Here is a 16,437-nt window from a genome sequence, read left to right as displayed (position 1 = left end):
ATCGTGCGTCGTCGGTCGGGGCCAGCGAGCCGCCCGCCGTCGAACGGGGCGCAGCCTGCATGCATCCGTCGCCTGGGGTGCATCCAAGTCGGACGGTATGTGCATTGGCACGGCATGGCCACTGCATGCATATTATTTTTGCCGTGATCAGCGCCATGTGCTGCACAATCTGACGACGGAGCTCCCCTTACCCCCCCCCCGGTTGAATTCGTCGTCGTCGTCGAGGCGGCGGAGCTGGAGGGTTTGGAGGGGGGGCGGCGCCGCCCAACAACAAACAAACAATGTGATACGTATGATTTTTTTTTGTTCGTCCAGGGGCGACGAGATAAAACCACGCAGCGTGGTGAGAGCCCGTCCTGTCCTGACGGGTGGGATGATGTGGCTCACCGAGCACATGCCTTCGTGCTGTGACCGGGCAGGCTCTGGCGGCTCTCACCATCTGACGTCAAGGTGACGAGACATGGGCGGGCAGGCCACCCACGTTTCCACCCCTCTTCTTTCTCCTCGCCTCTCCTCGCCTGTCAATCCAGCCAGGGCTGTTCCTGTCTGACAGGACAGCGGGCGGTTCGCTTTTGTGTTTGCTGGCGGCGTCCCTTCTGTGCCCGTTTTCTCTTCTCTTGTTCTCCTTTTTCCGGCGCACACACACACACACGCACAAGCACACACAAACGATAGTCCCACCATCCGTCCGAGTTCACTGGCCAAGAGAGAGACAGAAAAATAGAGCCGCACCGGCACACGAAGCCGAACCCCCCTGCCGTGCCCCCAGACAGCCTTTTCCTTAGGCCCGCCCGCCCGCCCGTCTTTAGCGGAAGCATCTGAGACACGGCGCGAGACACCATCGACGACGAGACCTGCAAGCAGCCCAGAAAATAAACGACGGCAGCGCAGCAGCAGATGGACCACCACACGCACAGGCCTGAGACGCCTCAGGACCCGGATCCGCCCACGGTGCCCTCGCTGCCGGGCACTGGCACCGGGGGACCCTCTGGCGCCGGGTCCGGGTCCGGGTCCGGGTCCGGCGGCGGCGGCGGTGGTGCGGGCGGCCAGGACGGCCCGGCCGACTACTGACGGCGAGGCGAGGCGCTGTCATTGCTACCGCGCGCGCCCTGGATGGCGCTGCCCTTTCTCTTGTAGCATGTTCATGATTGCGGTTGCAGGAGCAGCTACTTGACGAGACCGAGACGGCGATACCCGGTAGATTGAAATGGTTGACTCGGAGGGCACAGCACGACACAGCACAGGATAGGCAGGCCACTGTGTGTGCGACGGCGATGGACATGAAGAAGGGAAAACAGGCCCCAAGACAGACGTGGCCGGTTCCCGCGTCGTGTACGAAGGAATATGACCAAATTGAAAGCATGAGCATGGACATCATGGCTCAATGCTGGTCTCCGCGGAATGATTTCCCTCAGCGCCGAGTCGGCCGTCCGTGCCGGCGCGGTCAGCGCAGCGCAGCCCGCCGCTTCCGCCGTGCTCGGGCTCAGACGTTCCAGTTCTCCTGTAACAGTGGTGAGCCCGACGTCAGCGCTGCCTGAACGAAATGCTGGTGATGATTTGTTGTAAAGTCGCTACCACCGCGATACGCTACCACCCTGAGCTTAGGCGCGTTGCACGGCGTTACGACTCGCCTCCGAGAGCCCGTCTCCCGAGCGCGGGCTGTCAACTCACAGCAGATTTAGTCGTTGCGCTCGTCGTTGCTTTGTTCAAAAACAAACAGAAGTCCTCCGATGCATAATGACCAGTCAATGTGATCTCAGTACCTCATCAGCTAATGGTGCTCACTCACTCATGCGCTCACTTAATACTTGACTTCAGTTGCTCCACCCCCACATAAACCTCCAATCCGACCTCACCCATCCTGACGTCGCACCTCACTCGGGCACCAACTCACTCACCAACTCACTCACTCACTCATCCCGCAACGCAAATTATCGCCCATCCGCCACCATGGACGGCTCCGGCAGCTCCCTGTCGCCCGAGGCAGTCGCCCTCGCCGCGCGCATGTTCGACTCGGCGCGCAGCGGCGACATGCCCATCTTCGAGCAGGCCCTGCCCGCGGGTCTGCCGCCCAACATGACCAACGACAAGGGCGACACCCTGGTACGTCATACATACCAGGATATCGCCCCTTAACCCGGGTGTGAACACTCAAAATGCTGACTGTGTTCGTCTTTTCCTCATGCAGCTCATGCTCGCTGCTTACCACGGCCACGCGGACCTCGTCCGGCTCCTCGTCCAGCACGGCGCGGACCCGAACCGCCTCAACGACCGGGGTCAGAGTCCCCTGGCCGGCGCCGTCTTTAAGAAGGAAGACGATGTCATCGAGGTAAGTCGTGAAGCTTCACCATTCTCCAGCGCAACCTGCTTTGGCCGCTGGCCTATTAGGGGAAACGATTGCTGAGGTTCCGGACTCATAGGCTCTGCTCGAAGGTGGCGCGGACCCCGACTACGGCAACCCCAGCGCGCTGCAGTGCGTCGCCATGTTCAAGCAGGAGGAGCGCTGGCAGGCCAAGTTCGAGAGCGCGCCGGGAAGGGGAAAGGCGCAGCCGCCGGGCGCTGCGTCCAAGGCGTAGGCGCTGGATTTGCGCACGAGTGTTTTGGCGGCGAGATACCCGGGCTGTCGTGAGCGGTGGTGAAACGCTCAGGAATGGGGCTTCGTGCTCATTCAAGTCGATTAATGTCAAGTGTAGGATGAATATGGATAGTACTGTATACGCACAGTGATGGAATGGCTTGCAAAAGAAAATCTCCGTGCACGCAGTCGCTGGCTGACCCGTTGCTGCTTTGCAACTCCAAACGTCAAAGGACTTTTGGTGTGTCGTGAAGCTACCCTGAAAGGGAGGCTCTGGGCACTGTATGCCGCAGCAACGGCCATATTCCCGCCAATTCGAACGGGACTTTTTTTTTTAAAAAAAAAAAAAAAGTGCGATATAGTGCCTTGCTGCCGTCTCCTCTCCAGACGACACATTGGTTCATGACGTGCACGTTGCCATGGTTTAACAGTCGTGGCAATTAGTCGCGGGCAACTTGCGGAAAACCCACCATGGCCGCACCGTACCACGAATTCGCGCCTTTGTCTACCAGTCGCCAAGGCTAGGTACTGCCAGGGCTACTTGAAAGTAGATTGAAAGCACTGTACTTGCGTCGTGCCGGTGAAAGGCGCCTGAACATAGCTATGCGAACCGCCTGGCAAAGGGGTGCTGGAACAAAACAGGCCGCGTCGCCCAGTTGCGGGAGCAGTCACTCATTCAGCCGCGAACACAATAGTAATTGTAGTCACTCTTCAATTCACTTTCACAATGGACGCTTTCTCTCATTGAGCCAGTCTATATAAATTAATTTTTCCCAGTGAGCCCGCCTTCCACTCTTCGTCGTCCCTCCTTTCTTCCTACACACGCACTCCCGAGATCTCCAACATCACGAAGTTCTCGGTCAGCCCAACTCTCCTTAAGCACCAAGCAGTGTCATCCCGTGTATACATCAGACAAAATGCCGTCGCAGCGTGGGGACCGACGTCCTACGATGAGCACCATCAGTAGTCCGGGAGACAATCACAACAGCCATGCTGGCAACTGCCGGGGGAGGCGTCCTGCTTTGAGCCTCATCTGCAATCCGGACAATCACAAAAGTAACCATCCTGGCAACCGTCGACACCGCTCGAGTATCGCGGAGAGGAGGCAGAAACGTTGGGCACATCGGTACCAGGCGGTGAAATTGGGGAGTCCGAGCCGCGTCGAGCTCGACGCGCTGGCTTCCACCCGGCCCAGCATCCCGGAGCCGTTGATAATTCATTTCTCGGAGGGTATACACCGGCGTATCGGGGTTGAATGGGAGCACATCCCGCTAACAGCCTCGCCCAGAACGTCCAAGCCCACGCCTGGCCCAAAGCCCGAGCCCGGCCTTCAGCCCAAGACCGGCACCTCGTGGCGTGAACGGCAGGGCGGCGGCACGACGAAGAAGAGGCGTATTTATTCCCCAACTCCTGCCCGAGCTCCAGAAGATCCTGGACGGGTCAATGCCGCTGTTCTCGGCGGTAGAATGTGTTCCTGTGGAAAACCGAGGCGATCTGTGGGACGAAACTGCCATGGCCAAGGCCCTCGACGAGCACATCCCCAACCGCGCGGACTACAGGGACGGGACACACAAGTTCTACACGGAGGGGAAGAAGGTGGCGGAGTTGCTGCGCAGGCTCAGGCCCCTCTGCCAGCGGCGGTTGAAGGGGGGGTTCGACATGGAGGACACACCCTGGAGACGGGCTCAATTGTCGGTGTGCATCAGCACCATCATAAGGATAATCATGAAGCGGCCGACGGAGGTGATACACGACCTGCGGAAACGCAGCCCAGGCCGGATCCCTGACGAGGAGGGCGAAGACTGGTACAAGCTCGTGACGCTCAAGGGCGAGCTGGGGGCATTTATAGACGCGGTGGAGAAGCAGGACAGAGAGGATAGAGACACTACTCCTCTCTTGTTCCGAGGCTATGCATGTTGTTAGCACAGCGTTCGGGGTTCAGCATCGCGCGGTCAATGGATGAGGATTTGATCAAGAGCGACGACATCTTCGCCTGGCTGTGCGTGTCTGCGTGCGGTTCCGGTGAATCCCGAGACCCCTGATGCTGGAACTATGCTTTCTCCGCTGCTTTTTATTGTAGTCCGTCGTCACCGTCGCTGTCGAAACGCGATGGAAGTTGGAGTGCATAACGGACAAGGTGCGAGTGTAGATGAATGAGTGGGTGGGTGGATTAGACGGACATCAGTTTATGGTGGGGCAGCCCACATCCGCGCGCAGCGGGAGCCCTGGCCTGGGCAAAAAGACGGTGCCGCGGTGGACAGGCAGGCACTGCATGGAGGGGCAGAACGTCGCAGAAGGCACCAACTTCAGGGTACGTACCTCGCTCGCGCAGGGAAAGCCCCCAAAGGTGGTCCGTGCACGCCGGCCAGAGGCTGCAACATTTTTTGGACGCCGCCTTGGACGCTGGAGCTGCTCGACCTCGACGACGACACGCCCACCAGACCACTCGCAGCATCGCCCTTGGACCCGTCCACGCCCGAAACCTCGTCGTCGTCCTCCTCCTCATCGCAGCATCTCGCCGACGGGTCACGGCAGCAGCACGCACCACCACCGCCCATCATGTCGTTCGGCGGGCAGACGCCCACCATCATCGTCCTCAAGGAAGGTAAGCGAGCTACCCCACCGCCCGCGCGGGCGACCCCCTGATGAAGCGAAAGCTGCTTGAGCCGCGTGCCACTGACGCCCGCCGCCAGGGACCGACACTTCCCAGGGCAAGGGCCAAATCATCTCCAACATCAATGCCTGCCTGGCCGTCCAGGCCACGATAAAGCCCACGCTAGGCCCCTACGGCGGTGACCTGCTCATGGTGGACGAGAATGGCAAGCAGACCATCACCAACGACGGCGCCACCGTCATGAAGGTTCGAGCGCCCTGCCCTGCCCTGCCTTGACCTGCTTTCCCTCGGCGCCGCGCTCGAGAGCCAAAGCAAAGCGCTGACCCCCGAAAACAGCTCCTCGACATTGTCCACCCCGCCGCCCGCATCCTCGTCGACATCGCGCGATCCCAAGACGCCGAGGTTGGTGACGGCACCACTTCGGTCGTTGTCCTCGCCGGCGAGATCCTCAAGGAGGTCAAGGACCACGTCGAGCAGGGCGTCAGCTCCCAGATCATCATCAAGGGCCTGCGGAAAGCCTCCCAGATGGCCGTCAACAAGATCAAGGAGATTGCCATCAGCACCGACGAGGGCAACCGCCGCGAGACCCTGTCCAAGCTGGCCGCCACCGCCATGACGAGCAAGCTGATTAAGCGAAACACCGAGTTCTTCACAAAGAGTGCGTCCCCTACCCCTGCCGTGCTGCTCGGACCTTGACCTGCCGTCGCCGATGCTAACCCTCCGCCTGCAGTGGTTGTCGACGCCGTCCTGTCACTCGACCAAGACGACCTCAACGAGAAGCTCATCGGCATCAAGAAGATCCCCGGCGGGTCCCTCACCGAGTCGCGCTACGTCAACGGCGTCGCCTTCAAGAAGACGTTTTCCTACGCCGGCTTCGAGCAACAACCCAAGTCGTTCAAGAAGCCCAAGATTGTCTGCCTCAACGTCGAGCTCGAGCTCAAGGCCGAAAAGGACAACGCCGAGGTGCGCGTCGAGCAGGTGTCCGAGTACCAGGCCATCGTCGACGCCGAGTGGCAGATCATCTACAAGAAGCTCGAGGCCATCTCCAAGACGGGCGCCAAGGTCGTGCTTAGCAAGCTGCCCATTGGCGACCTGGCCACCCAGTACTTTGCCGACCGGGATGTCTTCTGCGCTGGCCGCGTCGCCTCCGAGGACATGGAGCGCGTCGTGCAAGCCACGGGCGCCACCATCCAGTCGACGTGTTCCGACATCCTGCCCGAGCACCTCGGCACGTGCGGCACCTTTGAGGAGCGGCAGATTGGCGGCGAGCGCTTCAACTTCTTCGAGGAGTGCCCCGAGGCCAAGACGTGCACGCTGGTGCTGCGCGGCGGCGCCGAGCAGTTCATCGCCGAGGTGGAGCGCTCGCTGCACGACGCCATCATGATCGTCAAGCGGGCCATCAAGAACCACCTCATCGTCGGCGGCGGCGGCGCCGTCGAGATGGAGATCTCGGCCTACCTGCACCGCTTCGCCGACAAGAACATCCCCCACAAGCAACAAGCCATCATCAAGTCCTTCGCCAAGGCCCTCGAGGTCATCCCCCGCCAGCTGTGCGACAACGCCGGCTTCGACGCCACCGACATCCTCAACAAGCTGCGCGTCGAGCACCGCAAGGGCAGCACCTGGGCCGGCGTCGACTTCAAGAACGAGGGCGTCGCCGACATGATGGAGCGCTTCGTCTGGGAGCCCGCCCTCGTCAAGGTCAACGCCCTCCAGGCCGCCACCGAGGCCAGCTGCCTCATCCTCGGCGTCGACGAGACCATCCGCAACGAGGAGAGCGCCAAGCCCCAGGCTCCTGGGCAGCTGCCCCCCGGCGCGGCCCAGAGGGCGGTCCGCGGCAGGGGACGGGGCATGCCTCGCAGGTAAAGCAAAGTAAAAATGATGGAAGTGGTTGAAAAGAGTCTTTTTTTTAATACGGGAATGAATCTGTATGATACCTTAGATATGGGTAAAGAAAAAACGACGACCACCTCTAGACTGGACATTTGTCGCTTCCCGCTCCCCCTTTCCCTCACGGCCATGTTTCCCTCCCAAAACGCCTCGATAAGACATCAAGCGTGAAAGCATGCATTAATCCGGACGCCGCTGAGGCGTCCATCCCACCCCCATTGATATGCCAGACCGCTGTATTCAAGAATGCAGAAACGTTTCTTCCATGAGTAGAAGAAAATGGAAAAAAATTTCAAGAGTGCTGCTCCTCCGTGCCCTCAAAGCCAAACAAAGCCAGAGTCCAACTCCGTGCTGTCAAGGCCAAACAATTCATGAGTCCTACTCCGATCCGTCGAAGTTGACGTCGTACAGCCCCCTGTCTGCTGCTTCGCCGGCTCTCCGCCCGCCGCCGTGCAAGCCGTGATCATCATCGTCGTCGGCGGCGTCACCGACCACGTCGTCCAGAGAGTCGCCCATGTCCGTGTCGCCGTTGCCGCCGCTGCCGGGTGGTGCGCTGGATGCCCCGCCGGGTGGTGCTCCGCCAGTGACGACGTCCGCATCGTCGACGCCCACGCCCACGCCGACACCAACGTCGACGTCGTCTTGCTCGATGAGCATGTCGAGGTCGCGGTCCACGGCCGAGGGGTCTGCATCCGCGTCTGTCTGATGGCCGGGCACCACGCCGCTGACATCGACGTCTACGTCCACGCCGACGCCTACGTCGTCGTCCTCGGTGGCGTTGAGGAGGGCCTGGAAGTCTGCGTGCTGGTGGTAGTGGTCGAAGGGGCTGCTGTCCTCGGGTGCGCTGTGAGCGTCGGCGTGCGTGTGGGCGTTGGAGCCGTCGTCGGTGTGTGACCCGCCGCCGTGGTGGAGGTGGTTGTGGTGATGGTGGTGGTGGACTTGGTGATGGTTGATGATTTGCGGGTCGATGGGCTGGTATACGTCTGGAGAGGCGTGGTGGTGGCCCGTCGGCTGGTCTTGCAGCATGGGGTTGTGGTGGTGGTGATGGTGATGATGGTGCGGTGCGTGGCCGTGGTGAGCGTGGTGCAGGGTTTGGTCCGAGGATGTGTGCGAGGGCAGGACGGAGATGTCGCTGGGGTTGGCGTAGGCGCTGCCCGGGCTGGTTGTTGGGCTGGGCTGCGAGAAGGCGGACATGAGGCCATGGTGGTTCTGCTGCAGCGCGAGGACCCTCTCGGCGGCGTCGAGGGGCTCGTTTTGGTGGTGGTGGTGGTGATGAGCGTCTGTCAGAGCGCCGGCACCCGCTGCACCGTCCACGAGGCTTGGTGTTGTCGCCGTCGTGGTGCTCGTCGTCGTAGTCGCAACCGGCGTCGTGGCCGCGCTGCTGCTCCCGGCCCGCCGGCTCGTGCTCGCTGACAAGCCGCCGCCGTTGGCCCCGTTGCTGCCGGGCACAGACTTGCCCAGCTCCTTGCACTCGCTGCAGGCCCGGATCACGTCGCTCACCGTCTCCTTGATCCTGCTCCAGTGGTAGCGCTCGGCGATGGTTGCCGTCGTCTTGTTGATGCCGCCGTGGTGCAGCGCGTGCACGCCCCGCGCAATCTCATACTGCCGCGCCGGGTCGGAAATGACCTCCTTGTCCTTGAGCATGAGTTTGTCCCCCGCGAGTAGCTTGTAGTGCGTGGCTGCGCTGCGCAGGCGGCTCTTCTCGGCGCGGTCCGCCCCGTTGGGATATTTGCCCGTCTTGAGATAGTAGCGGATCTTGTCAAAGCGCTCCTCGCTGATCAGCTCGTCGCCGTTTCCGTTGCCGTTGCTGATGCCCCCTTGCGGCAGGTCGCGGCCGTATATGATGGCGTCGATGAGCCGGTCAGGGTGGCTGCGCAGGTTGCCGCACGCCTTGACTCGACCGATGCGCTTGAAGCCCAGGGCGTCCCATATGCGACACGAGGCGACGTTGGTCTCGTACACGAGGTTGAAGACGCTGTAGGTGTAGCCCAGCCGCGGTGCCCAGTCTATGTACGCTTCGCCCATGAGGCGACCTACGCCACGATTGCGCGACCCGTCCGTCACGATGAAGCTCCCGTTGCAGACGTGGCTGCTACGACCAGGGTAGTTGGGCTTGATGAAGAAGCTGCCCAGACACTCGCGTGCCCAGTCCCGGCCCTCGACCACGTCGTCGGCAGAGTCGATGCTCCCGAGAAGCATGACGGCCCCAAACGTCTGGAACCAGTAGTCGGCGAAGGCGTCGGCGGTAAAGGGCTCCGTCATGGGGTAGGTGTCGCCGCTGTCGATCTCGCGGTTGAGCTGGTCACTCAGGTAGGCCAGCAGCGAGGGCGGGACGCGGTGCCGCGACGCAAAGGGCACGATGGTCGCGACGGTCTGGCGATCGCGCAGCGTGACCTGGCGCGGGACAATGTCCGGCGGCAGCCCCGGGTCGTTGGGGTCCGGGAACGGCGCCTGGCCCGAGACCCGGTAGATGGTGGGGCCGCTCGGGTCTTCCATGACGGCAGGCATCTTTTCCGGCTGGGCGAGGCCACTCGACCGACTCCTCCGGCCGTGCGCCCGCTCCGGGTTGCCCTACTCGACACCAGGCGTCAAAGCAAGCGAGCAGATCCGCTGAGAGCTGTTTATCAAATCCGTCAGTCCCCGGCTTTGCACACACTATGCCAACTCCTTCACGCGCGGCGATTGTGACTCATGATCCATCATCACCCATGCGGGCATGAGACCACCCGCCAGGATGCAGAGCATAAAACGCACTGCAACGCAATGCCGCAAGAGAGGGCCGGGTACAGATTGTCCACGTACCCTGACCGAGTCTCGTCCAGTGTCTCGCAGCGGCCACGGTTGCGGGCCTGCACTGCGATGCACTGCACTGCACCGCACCGCACCGACGGCACGACCCGGGCTCGCCTAAAACCGAAGCCAGACAACGGGCTCTCGTTTCGCCACCAGAGGCGCGCATCCACTTGCGCTGGCTTGCTGGCTGTGTGCTAAGGACGGGCGGGCGGCGGGGGTGGTGCGTGTGCTCCCCGGTCTGCTGTGCTGAAATGTTCGGTCGGTCGTGAGGTGTTGTGCGTGGTGAGGGGAAATTCGCAGCCAGGGCGAAGTTTCCAGCCCGGCCTGTCGGGCCGCTGCATTAATCTGGCGCGGCAGCCAACCGCCCGCCGTCGTCCACCTGCGCCGGACCCGCTGCATCTGACCCGGCGCGGGCGTTTATCCGCTCCGACATGCGGATTGTGGATGCGTGCAACCACCAGTGCGGTATGGCCTGTTCAAAGGCGCGCTTCCACTGATCTGTACAACACGACAAGCGCGCCCCGTTAAATGGAATGCAATGCTGGAAATCCTATAGATGGTACAGCCCTTCGCTCTAGACTATATCTGCTATTTGTATATTCGTGGTTCCCCCACTTCACCACGACAACTACTGGTCCCCCTTGACAGCCGCCTCAATGTCGGCCGTCTTCTCCCGCACGCCGTGGAGCTGAGCTTCAATCTCGTCCAGTCGCGGGTCGGCCTTGATCTCGGCTTGTCGTGCTGGTGGCGCATCCACCGCCTCGCCCATCATCTGCACCATCTCGTCCTCGGTCACGTCCAGCTCGACACCCTTGTACTGGGACCGCAGGATGTTCTGCTCCTCCTCCGTGAACCCTTGGATATCGGACTGCATCCGGCCCATGACCTCCTTGCGCTTCAGCACCGCCGCCTGCACCTCCTTCTTCATGTGCCGCGTCAGCTCGGGCGACGTGCTCCACGAGACGCTACCCCGAGCGGCGTCGGCCAACCTCCTCTTCTGGCCCTTCTCGCCAGCCCTGCCGAGAACTCCAGCCACAACGGCCATGGCTCGCAGACTATGAAAGGTGTCAGCATTTGATAACTCTTGCAGAGTTGTTCTGGCTTACCTGTCGTCGTTGGCAGGGATCGTGTACGTGACCCAAGACGGATCAACGTTGGTGTCGATGACGCCGATCGTGGGAATGTTCTTGAGACCGCACTCGTAAAGCATCGTGTAGTTCTCGAGCGGGTTCAGGCACACCACAAGGTCCGGCAGCAGCGGCCTCGCCATGCCCTTGTACATGTCGAACCCGTCGAGTTCGCCGTCCAGGTGGTCCACCACCTTTGTGCCCTGCGTCTTGAGGATCACGTCTCGATTCGTGATCGCGCCCGGCGTCCACTTAGTGAACAAGTGGCACGCGCCAGCCATCTCAGCCGCCTTGGTCACAATCTCCATCTGGCCCTTTCGCGTGCCGACGAAGAGGGTAACGCCGCCCCGGTAAGCAACCTCCTCGACCACGCGGGCCGCCCGCCGCAGATGCGCCGCTGTCGTCTCCAGGGAAATGACATGAATTCCCTGGCGCACACCGTAGATGTACCGCGAGTTTGCCGGGTTCCACAGCGACGTGTTGTGGCCCATGTGCGTCTGCGACGCCATGAGCAGCTCCAGAGTCACGTCTTCGGGCGCTGGCGGGTTGCTGATGAGCTCCGTCGGGACATATCGCCGCTCGACGCGCGAGCCCAGGCTTCGCGTGTTCTTTTGGATGCGCTGGAACTCGGCAAACTGCTGCGCCGGCGTCATGACCTCGGAGCCAACTTGATGTGGCTTTGTCCACGCAGCCCCCTGATGCTCCTGAGACGAGTCGGCGCCCAGGCTCATGATGACCTCTTGTACAATCTTTTGCTTCTTCTTCTTCGATGATGTCGACAGCTTCGGCGGCGCTACGGCGGCCTGCGGCGTCGGCCACGCCTGGTTTGCGGCATTGGTGCTGTTGTCGGTCTTTGTTTCGGTAGAGAGCTGTCGGAGAGCGCATCGCGTGACAGCCGGTGCAAGGGCACGGCGGCCTGAGCATGAATGAGCAATCAATCGGGTGAGTAGCGCGGAGTCAAAGCACTTACCATGCCGCACTGCGACATTTCTTATTATCATCGCGGCGTCCAATGCCAGCTTTCGGGAACGCGTTGTCGCTGGTCGTTGAGTCTCCAAATTTTAGATCAGCTTGAGTGCCAGACCAGCCGGCGCAGGGGTGCTACTGAGCACTCTCCGGAATCAAGTATTTTCCGGCCCGCCACCCGCGCAACTCACTAATTGGACCTTCACCCGTCCGCACTATGAACCGATCAGACCATCACATATCGCAATGCCATTGCCGGCGAGGGGGGGAAAAGGAGGTTGTGATGGGAGAAGAATTGGCATTAATGACAAATGAGAAACTCTATCAAGACACGGTACTTTATTTACAGTCTCCGACAGCAGACTTCGTAATGTCGTTACACGAGCTACAGCAGGTCCACTTATCGGCTGGTCGCTCTAGCAATGGTGAAGACGCCAACAATGACGACGGCCAAGGTGACAATGGCGCCAGGGAGCAGCAGGTCGTTGGGAACTCCGGCAATGAGCTGCTCCTGGACCTGCGAGGACCGCGATCTCCGCGTGCGGCGCCCGGTAGCCAACTCCTCCTCTTCCTCGTCTTCGTCCTCCTCGTCGTCGTCATCGCGAGCTCTCCGGCGCTCACGCAGGCCAGAGGCCGTGGAGGTAGGCGGAGTAGGGATCGCCACGGGCTCAGGGACGGGCGCGGGAGCAACGGGGGGCTTCTCGGGATCGTGCACAAACAGGTCGACCTTTTCGCGGTGACGCTGACGAGCGAGCACGATGGCCTCGAGCAGGTCGTTGTCGGTCGTGATGGAGACAGTATCACCCTCATCGTCCATGTAGCTGAGGGCAAACCCAGCGCCGCTCATCTTGCCGTCCTCGACAACGGGCGCGCCGCCGATTCCGTCCACCTCGTTGCCAAGCTTAGAGGCAACAGCCGCGACGAAGGCCTCCATGCCCTGTGCCGCCGTCACTTGCAGGCGATGAACGCGCCCGGACGGCGCCTTGAACTTGAAGGGAAATGGGGTTTCCGCAGGGCTCACAATCTCGGGAGTATCTGGAGCGATCGACCGTGGGGGAGACTCTGCGCCGGCATGCGAAGCAGAGTCACCGGGGGCAACGCTGTCCCCAAGGCGGTCGCGCGTAACGTCGGGAGACATGACGCGTGAACCGAGGTTCGTGTGGTGGTGGCTCTGGCTGCCGTCGCCCGACATCATAGACTCGGTCTCGTGGTCAATCGAAAGCCAAAACTTGTTCCAAGCAGGACCCTCTCCGTCGCCACTAGACATGGTGTTGATCTGCTCGAGAGTCGCATACGTCAGCTTGAGCACGTCGACCATGCCCACGATTTCGCCGCCGTCGTTCATAACCGGGAGGTTGAGGTAGTGCCCATCTGCAGCACCGATTAGCCAGGGGCGGTCGACATGTCTCAATTAAAGGGGCTCTTACCGTGCATCTTGCGAAGGGCCGCCTGGATGGTCATGTCCATTGGAGCAAAGTCGGGGTGAGGCGTCATGACGCGCACCACACTGCAATTGGCAGGATCCAGCCCAGGGGCGATAACCCGAAGCACAACATCCTTGCTTGTGAAGATGCCCGTGATGGCGCCCTGGTCCTGGACAAGAACAGCCGTGGTGTGGTTCTCCTTCATCAGAGCCGCCGCCTCCTTGACAGACGTGCGAACGCTCACCGTCGTCGGAGGGATGCCATTCAGGACAGACTCGAGGGTAGGTCCAGACATCTTGCTGCGGAGGGCCTCGACGTACTGAATGATCTGCTGAGGCTGGGTGGAGCCAAGCTCGGAGTGAACGCCCTCAAGCGCATCGTAAAGCTTCCTCGACGACGAATATGCACGCTCGAGCTTCTCCATCGCGTCGTAGAAGCACTTGGTAATGTCGAGGACGCCGGAAATGTCCTGGTTCTCGTCCATGACAGGGAGGTGGCGGAAGCCCTTGCGAACCATGAGGTCCAACGCGTCAGTGGCACTCGTATCGGTTCGGGCGCATAGGGGGTTCTTGGTCATGATCTCGGCGATGGTTACGTTGGCAGCCTTCTGACCGGCGCCGACAACGCGGAAGGCAAGATCCTTGGCGGTAAAGATGCCAGCAATTCTGTCATCGTCGTCCGTGACGAGGACGCAGTCCTCTCGCTTCGCAGCCATGAGCTGGGCGGCCTCGGATACGGTCGTGGCGGGCTTGATCTGCAGGGCCGGGCTCGGTTTCAAGGCCAGGACGGTGCCCGGGGGCGCTTTACGGGTATGGCGGGCCCGGTTCGTAAGGTGCTTCTTCTTGGAGAGGTCATTCTCCAGCTTCCTGCGGATGGCCTGCGAGGGCAACACGGTCAGCGTCCTCTTCCGGACCCGGTTCCGCAGGGCATGCATCCCGTACCTCATCGCGCTTAGACTGCTTCTGCCGACTCGCACTGACGGAGGAGCTGGTCTCGCTCGGCTGGCTGTCGAGGACGGGGCGAGGGATGCTCGAGCCGCCGGCAGGACTGTTGGCAAAGGGAATCGCTCCCCGGCTCTGGTTACGGTTGGGCGTCCCCCTCATCGTGCCAGACATGACGGGCGGTATTTCCAACGACGGGCGGCCGTTGGGGGAAAGGTCGGGCTGGTTGAAAGTCAATCAAGGCGACGCGCACGAAACGGGTCGCGTCTGGGTTTCGGCTCGCGGGACGTGCAGCAGGATGGGGCAAGCAGGTGCAAGCAGCCAATGCCACCGGGCAGGAGATGGCAAAGTTTTCGAGGAGGCAAGCCAAGCGACTCTCGCAGAACTCGGGGTTGAAGGTGAATGGAAAGGTTTCGCTTCGCTTCCGCAAATTATCGTGTCCACGAGGCCCCGGCTGTTGACCAGGGTCGGGTCTTGGGTCCGAGGGGCAGCCGTGCGGGAGGTTGCGGACTGCCCGAGCAGGTGCTCTGTGATGGAAGGTCCAGCGAGCTTCAGCGCTGCCGCCACCGGGCACAGTGGAGGCCTAGACCGCCTGGGCTGCCAGAGGTGTCCAGCTGGTGTGGACCTGGGCACCTCAGCGCGGGTGGGGAGCTGCTCCGGGCGCCTCAGGTGCCTGGGCTGCCCGAGCTGGAGGGGGCGGCGGCAGGCCGGGGGTGGTGGACCGTGGGAGGCACCAGGCCGCGGGGACTCTCCATTCGTCTCCTGGGCTATCCACGTCCCGTCCACTTCCTCACGACCAACGGCCTGTTTTCCAGAGGCGCGACCACGTTGTCGAGGCGACTGGTGGCTGTGCCCTCAATCAATCAGCACTCTCGCCCACCCGCTCCTTTCGCCGGAACTTCATTCCACCTCGCCGGCTGTTGATGGTGTTCGGAGACGCTGTCAGCGGCCATTTTGTGCGCAGGATTCGGCTCACTTGGTCCCTTTGGCGTGGTCCGTCCGTCGGTGCGCCGAGTTGGTCTCGTCCGTGCTGTAAGCATGGCGTGTTCAGAGACACCCCGGGGAAGCATCACGAGATGGTCACTGCGGAGCTGCAACGTCCCATTCGCCTCATTCGCCGGCCTCGCGCTAAGCAAGATCCATGCTCCTCGATCGAGATGTTCGAGCAGGCATCCCCCGTCCCGTGGACGAGCTGTCTTTCTTCATCGTTGACGAGATTGCGCACACGGACCTGGTGATCCAGAGGCTCGGTCGCGCTGCAGGTCGATTACCCTACACTTTCTCGTCAGACACGGCAATGCATGTTTTTGAACCGAGCTGCCGCAGAGGCTTCCAGCACGGCGCCACCAATGCAGCCGCGGAGTCAGGATTCAGAAACAATTATTTCGTGCTCTTGATAGGGTCACACAGGGAGAGCTGTTTACTTTGGGTGGGTTCATCGCCCAGATCGGGTGGCTCTGCCTAACGCCCCGTGGATCAAGTCTTTTACTTTTTGCACAAGCTTCCGCGCTTACCGATCTGACCCCACGAACAACAAGGCATTGTCAATGTCCTCATGGCAAGGGCAGCCAGGCCGCGCGACAAAAGGGAGGAGTCAGTCTTACGCGCATCATTTCGTGCGGTGAAGCCTCAGGGCCGCTACGGCCCGTGGACGGTTTCGAGGGATGTCGGACCAGACGCCCTAGCTCCGACCCTGTGTTAAACAGTCGACGCGCCCCGAAAACCGGCATTGTCCCATCACGGCGGCTCTCGCATGATCTTGCTCAGGTTGTCGGCGGCAACTGGCACGAAGCTCAGGGCCGCGCCGCGCACGCCGCGTCTAAGTATAAGCCACGGGGCCGCCGCCGCTGCAAGCCGCAGCGAACGACGCCGCGCGCGGGCATCACGAGACTTCGGATCTCTCGACTGCGCGGCCGGTGAATGGCCGGCCAAGCGCAAATGAACCTGAGCAAGGTTTCGCAGTGTCTCAAAGTGCTCAGCCGTGGGCGCCGTGGTGACGTGATGGGAGGCTGTTGGCCAGCCGGCCCTCCCTGGTCGGCGCATCGGGGGGTTGCCCTGGCAACGGCGACAACAACCGCGGATTCCATGACCACCTTGGGGTGCCCTG

The 16,437-nt window shown here is 61.6% G+C and overlaps 6 protein-coding genes across 6 annotated transcripts; 3 read left to right on the top strand and 3 right to left on the bottom strand.

Annotated features, from left to right (window-relative positions):
• Positions 1-1,950: 1,950 nt before the first annotated feature.
• PLICBS_005594 (uncharacterized protein) lies at positions 1,951-2,576 on the top strand (the record flags this gene model as incomplete). Its single annotated transcript, XM_018319278.1, has 3 exons — positions 1,951-2,103; positions 2,189-2,329; positions 2,421-2,576. The coding sequence occupies 3 exons, from the start codon at positions 1,951-1,953 to the stop codon at positions 2,574-2,576; spliced, it is 450 nt and encodes a 149-aa protein (XP_018181752.1).
• Positions 2,577-4,087: 1,511 nt separating this feature from the next.
• PLICBS_005593 (uncharacterized protein) lies at positions 4,088-4,498 on the top strand (the record flags this gene model as incomplete). Its single annotated transcript, XM_065600762.1, has 1 exon — positions 4,088-4,498. The coding sequence occupies one exon, from the start codon at positions 4,088-4,090 to the stop codon at positions 4,496-4,498; it is 411 nt and encodes a 136-aa protein (XP_065456834.1).
• A 636-nt stretch (positions 4,499-5,134) lies between these two features.
• On the top strand, positions 5,135-7,055 carry PLICBS_005592 (T-complex protein 1 subunit eta; the record flags this gene model as incomplete). The annotated part of the gene is made up of 4 exons (XM_018319277.2): positions 5,135-5,180; positions 5,269-5,435; positions 5,526-5,847; positions 5,920-7,055. 4 exons carry the CDS (start codon positions 5,135-5,137, stop codon positions 7,053-7,055), a joined length of 1,671 nt encoding a protein of 556 aa, XP_018181751.2.
• Positions 7,056-7,457: 402 nt separating this feature from the next.
• On the bottom strand, positions 7,458-9,587 carry PLICBS_005591 (uncharacterized protein; the record flags this gene model as incomplete). Its single annotated transcript, XM_018319276.2, has 1 exon — positions 7,458-9,587. The coding sequence occupies one exon, from the start codon at positions 9,585-9,587 to the stop codon at positions 7,458-7,460; it is 2,130 nt and encodes a 709-aa protein (XP_018181750.2).
• Positions 9,588-10,500: 913 nt separating this feature from the next.
• PLICBS_005590 (37S ribosomal protein, mitochondrial) lies at positions 10,501-11,987 on the bottom strand (the record flags this gene model as incomplete). Its single annotated transcript, XM_065600761.1, has 3 exons — positions 10,501-10,927; positions 10,979-11,868; positions 11,970-11,987. 3 exons carry the CDS (start codon positions 11,985-11,987, stop codon positions 10,501-10,503), a joined length of 1,335 nt encoding a protein of 444 aa, XP_065456833.1.
• Positions 11,988-12,365: 378 nt separating this feature from the next.
• Positions 12,366-14,504, bottom strand: PLICBS_005589 (uncharacterized protein; the record flags this gene model as incomplete). The annotated part of the gene is made up of 3 exons (XM_018319274.2): positions 12,366-13,336; positions 13,393-14,266; positions 14,331-14,504. 3 exons carry the CDS (start codon positions 14,502-14,504, stop codon positions 12,366-12,368), a joined length of 2,019 nt encoding a protein of 672 aa, XP_018181748.2.
• Between the last annotated feature and the right edge of the window lie 1,933 nt (positions 14,505-16,437).

The sequence above is a fragment of the Purpureocillium lilacinum genome (genome assembly GCF_023168085.1).
Source record: "Purpureocillium lilacinum CBS 284.36 DNA, scaffold_4, whole genome shotgun sequence".
Classification (NCBI taxonomy): Eukaryota; Fungi; Ascomycota; class Sordariomycetes; order Hypocreales; family Ophiocordycipitaceae; genus Purpureocillium; species Purpureocillium lilacinum.
Note: the sequence above shows the minus strand (reverse complement) of the source record. Positions and strands in the feature narration are given on the sequence as shown.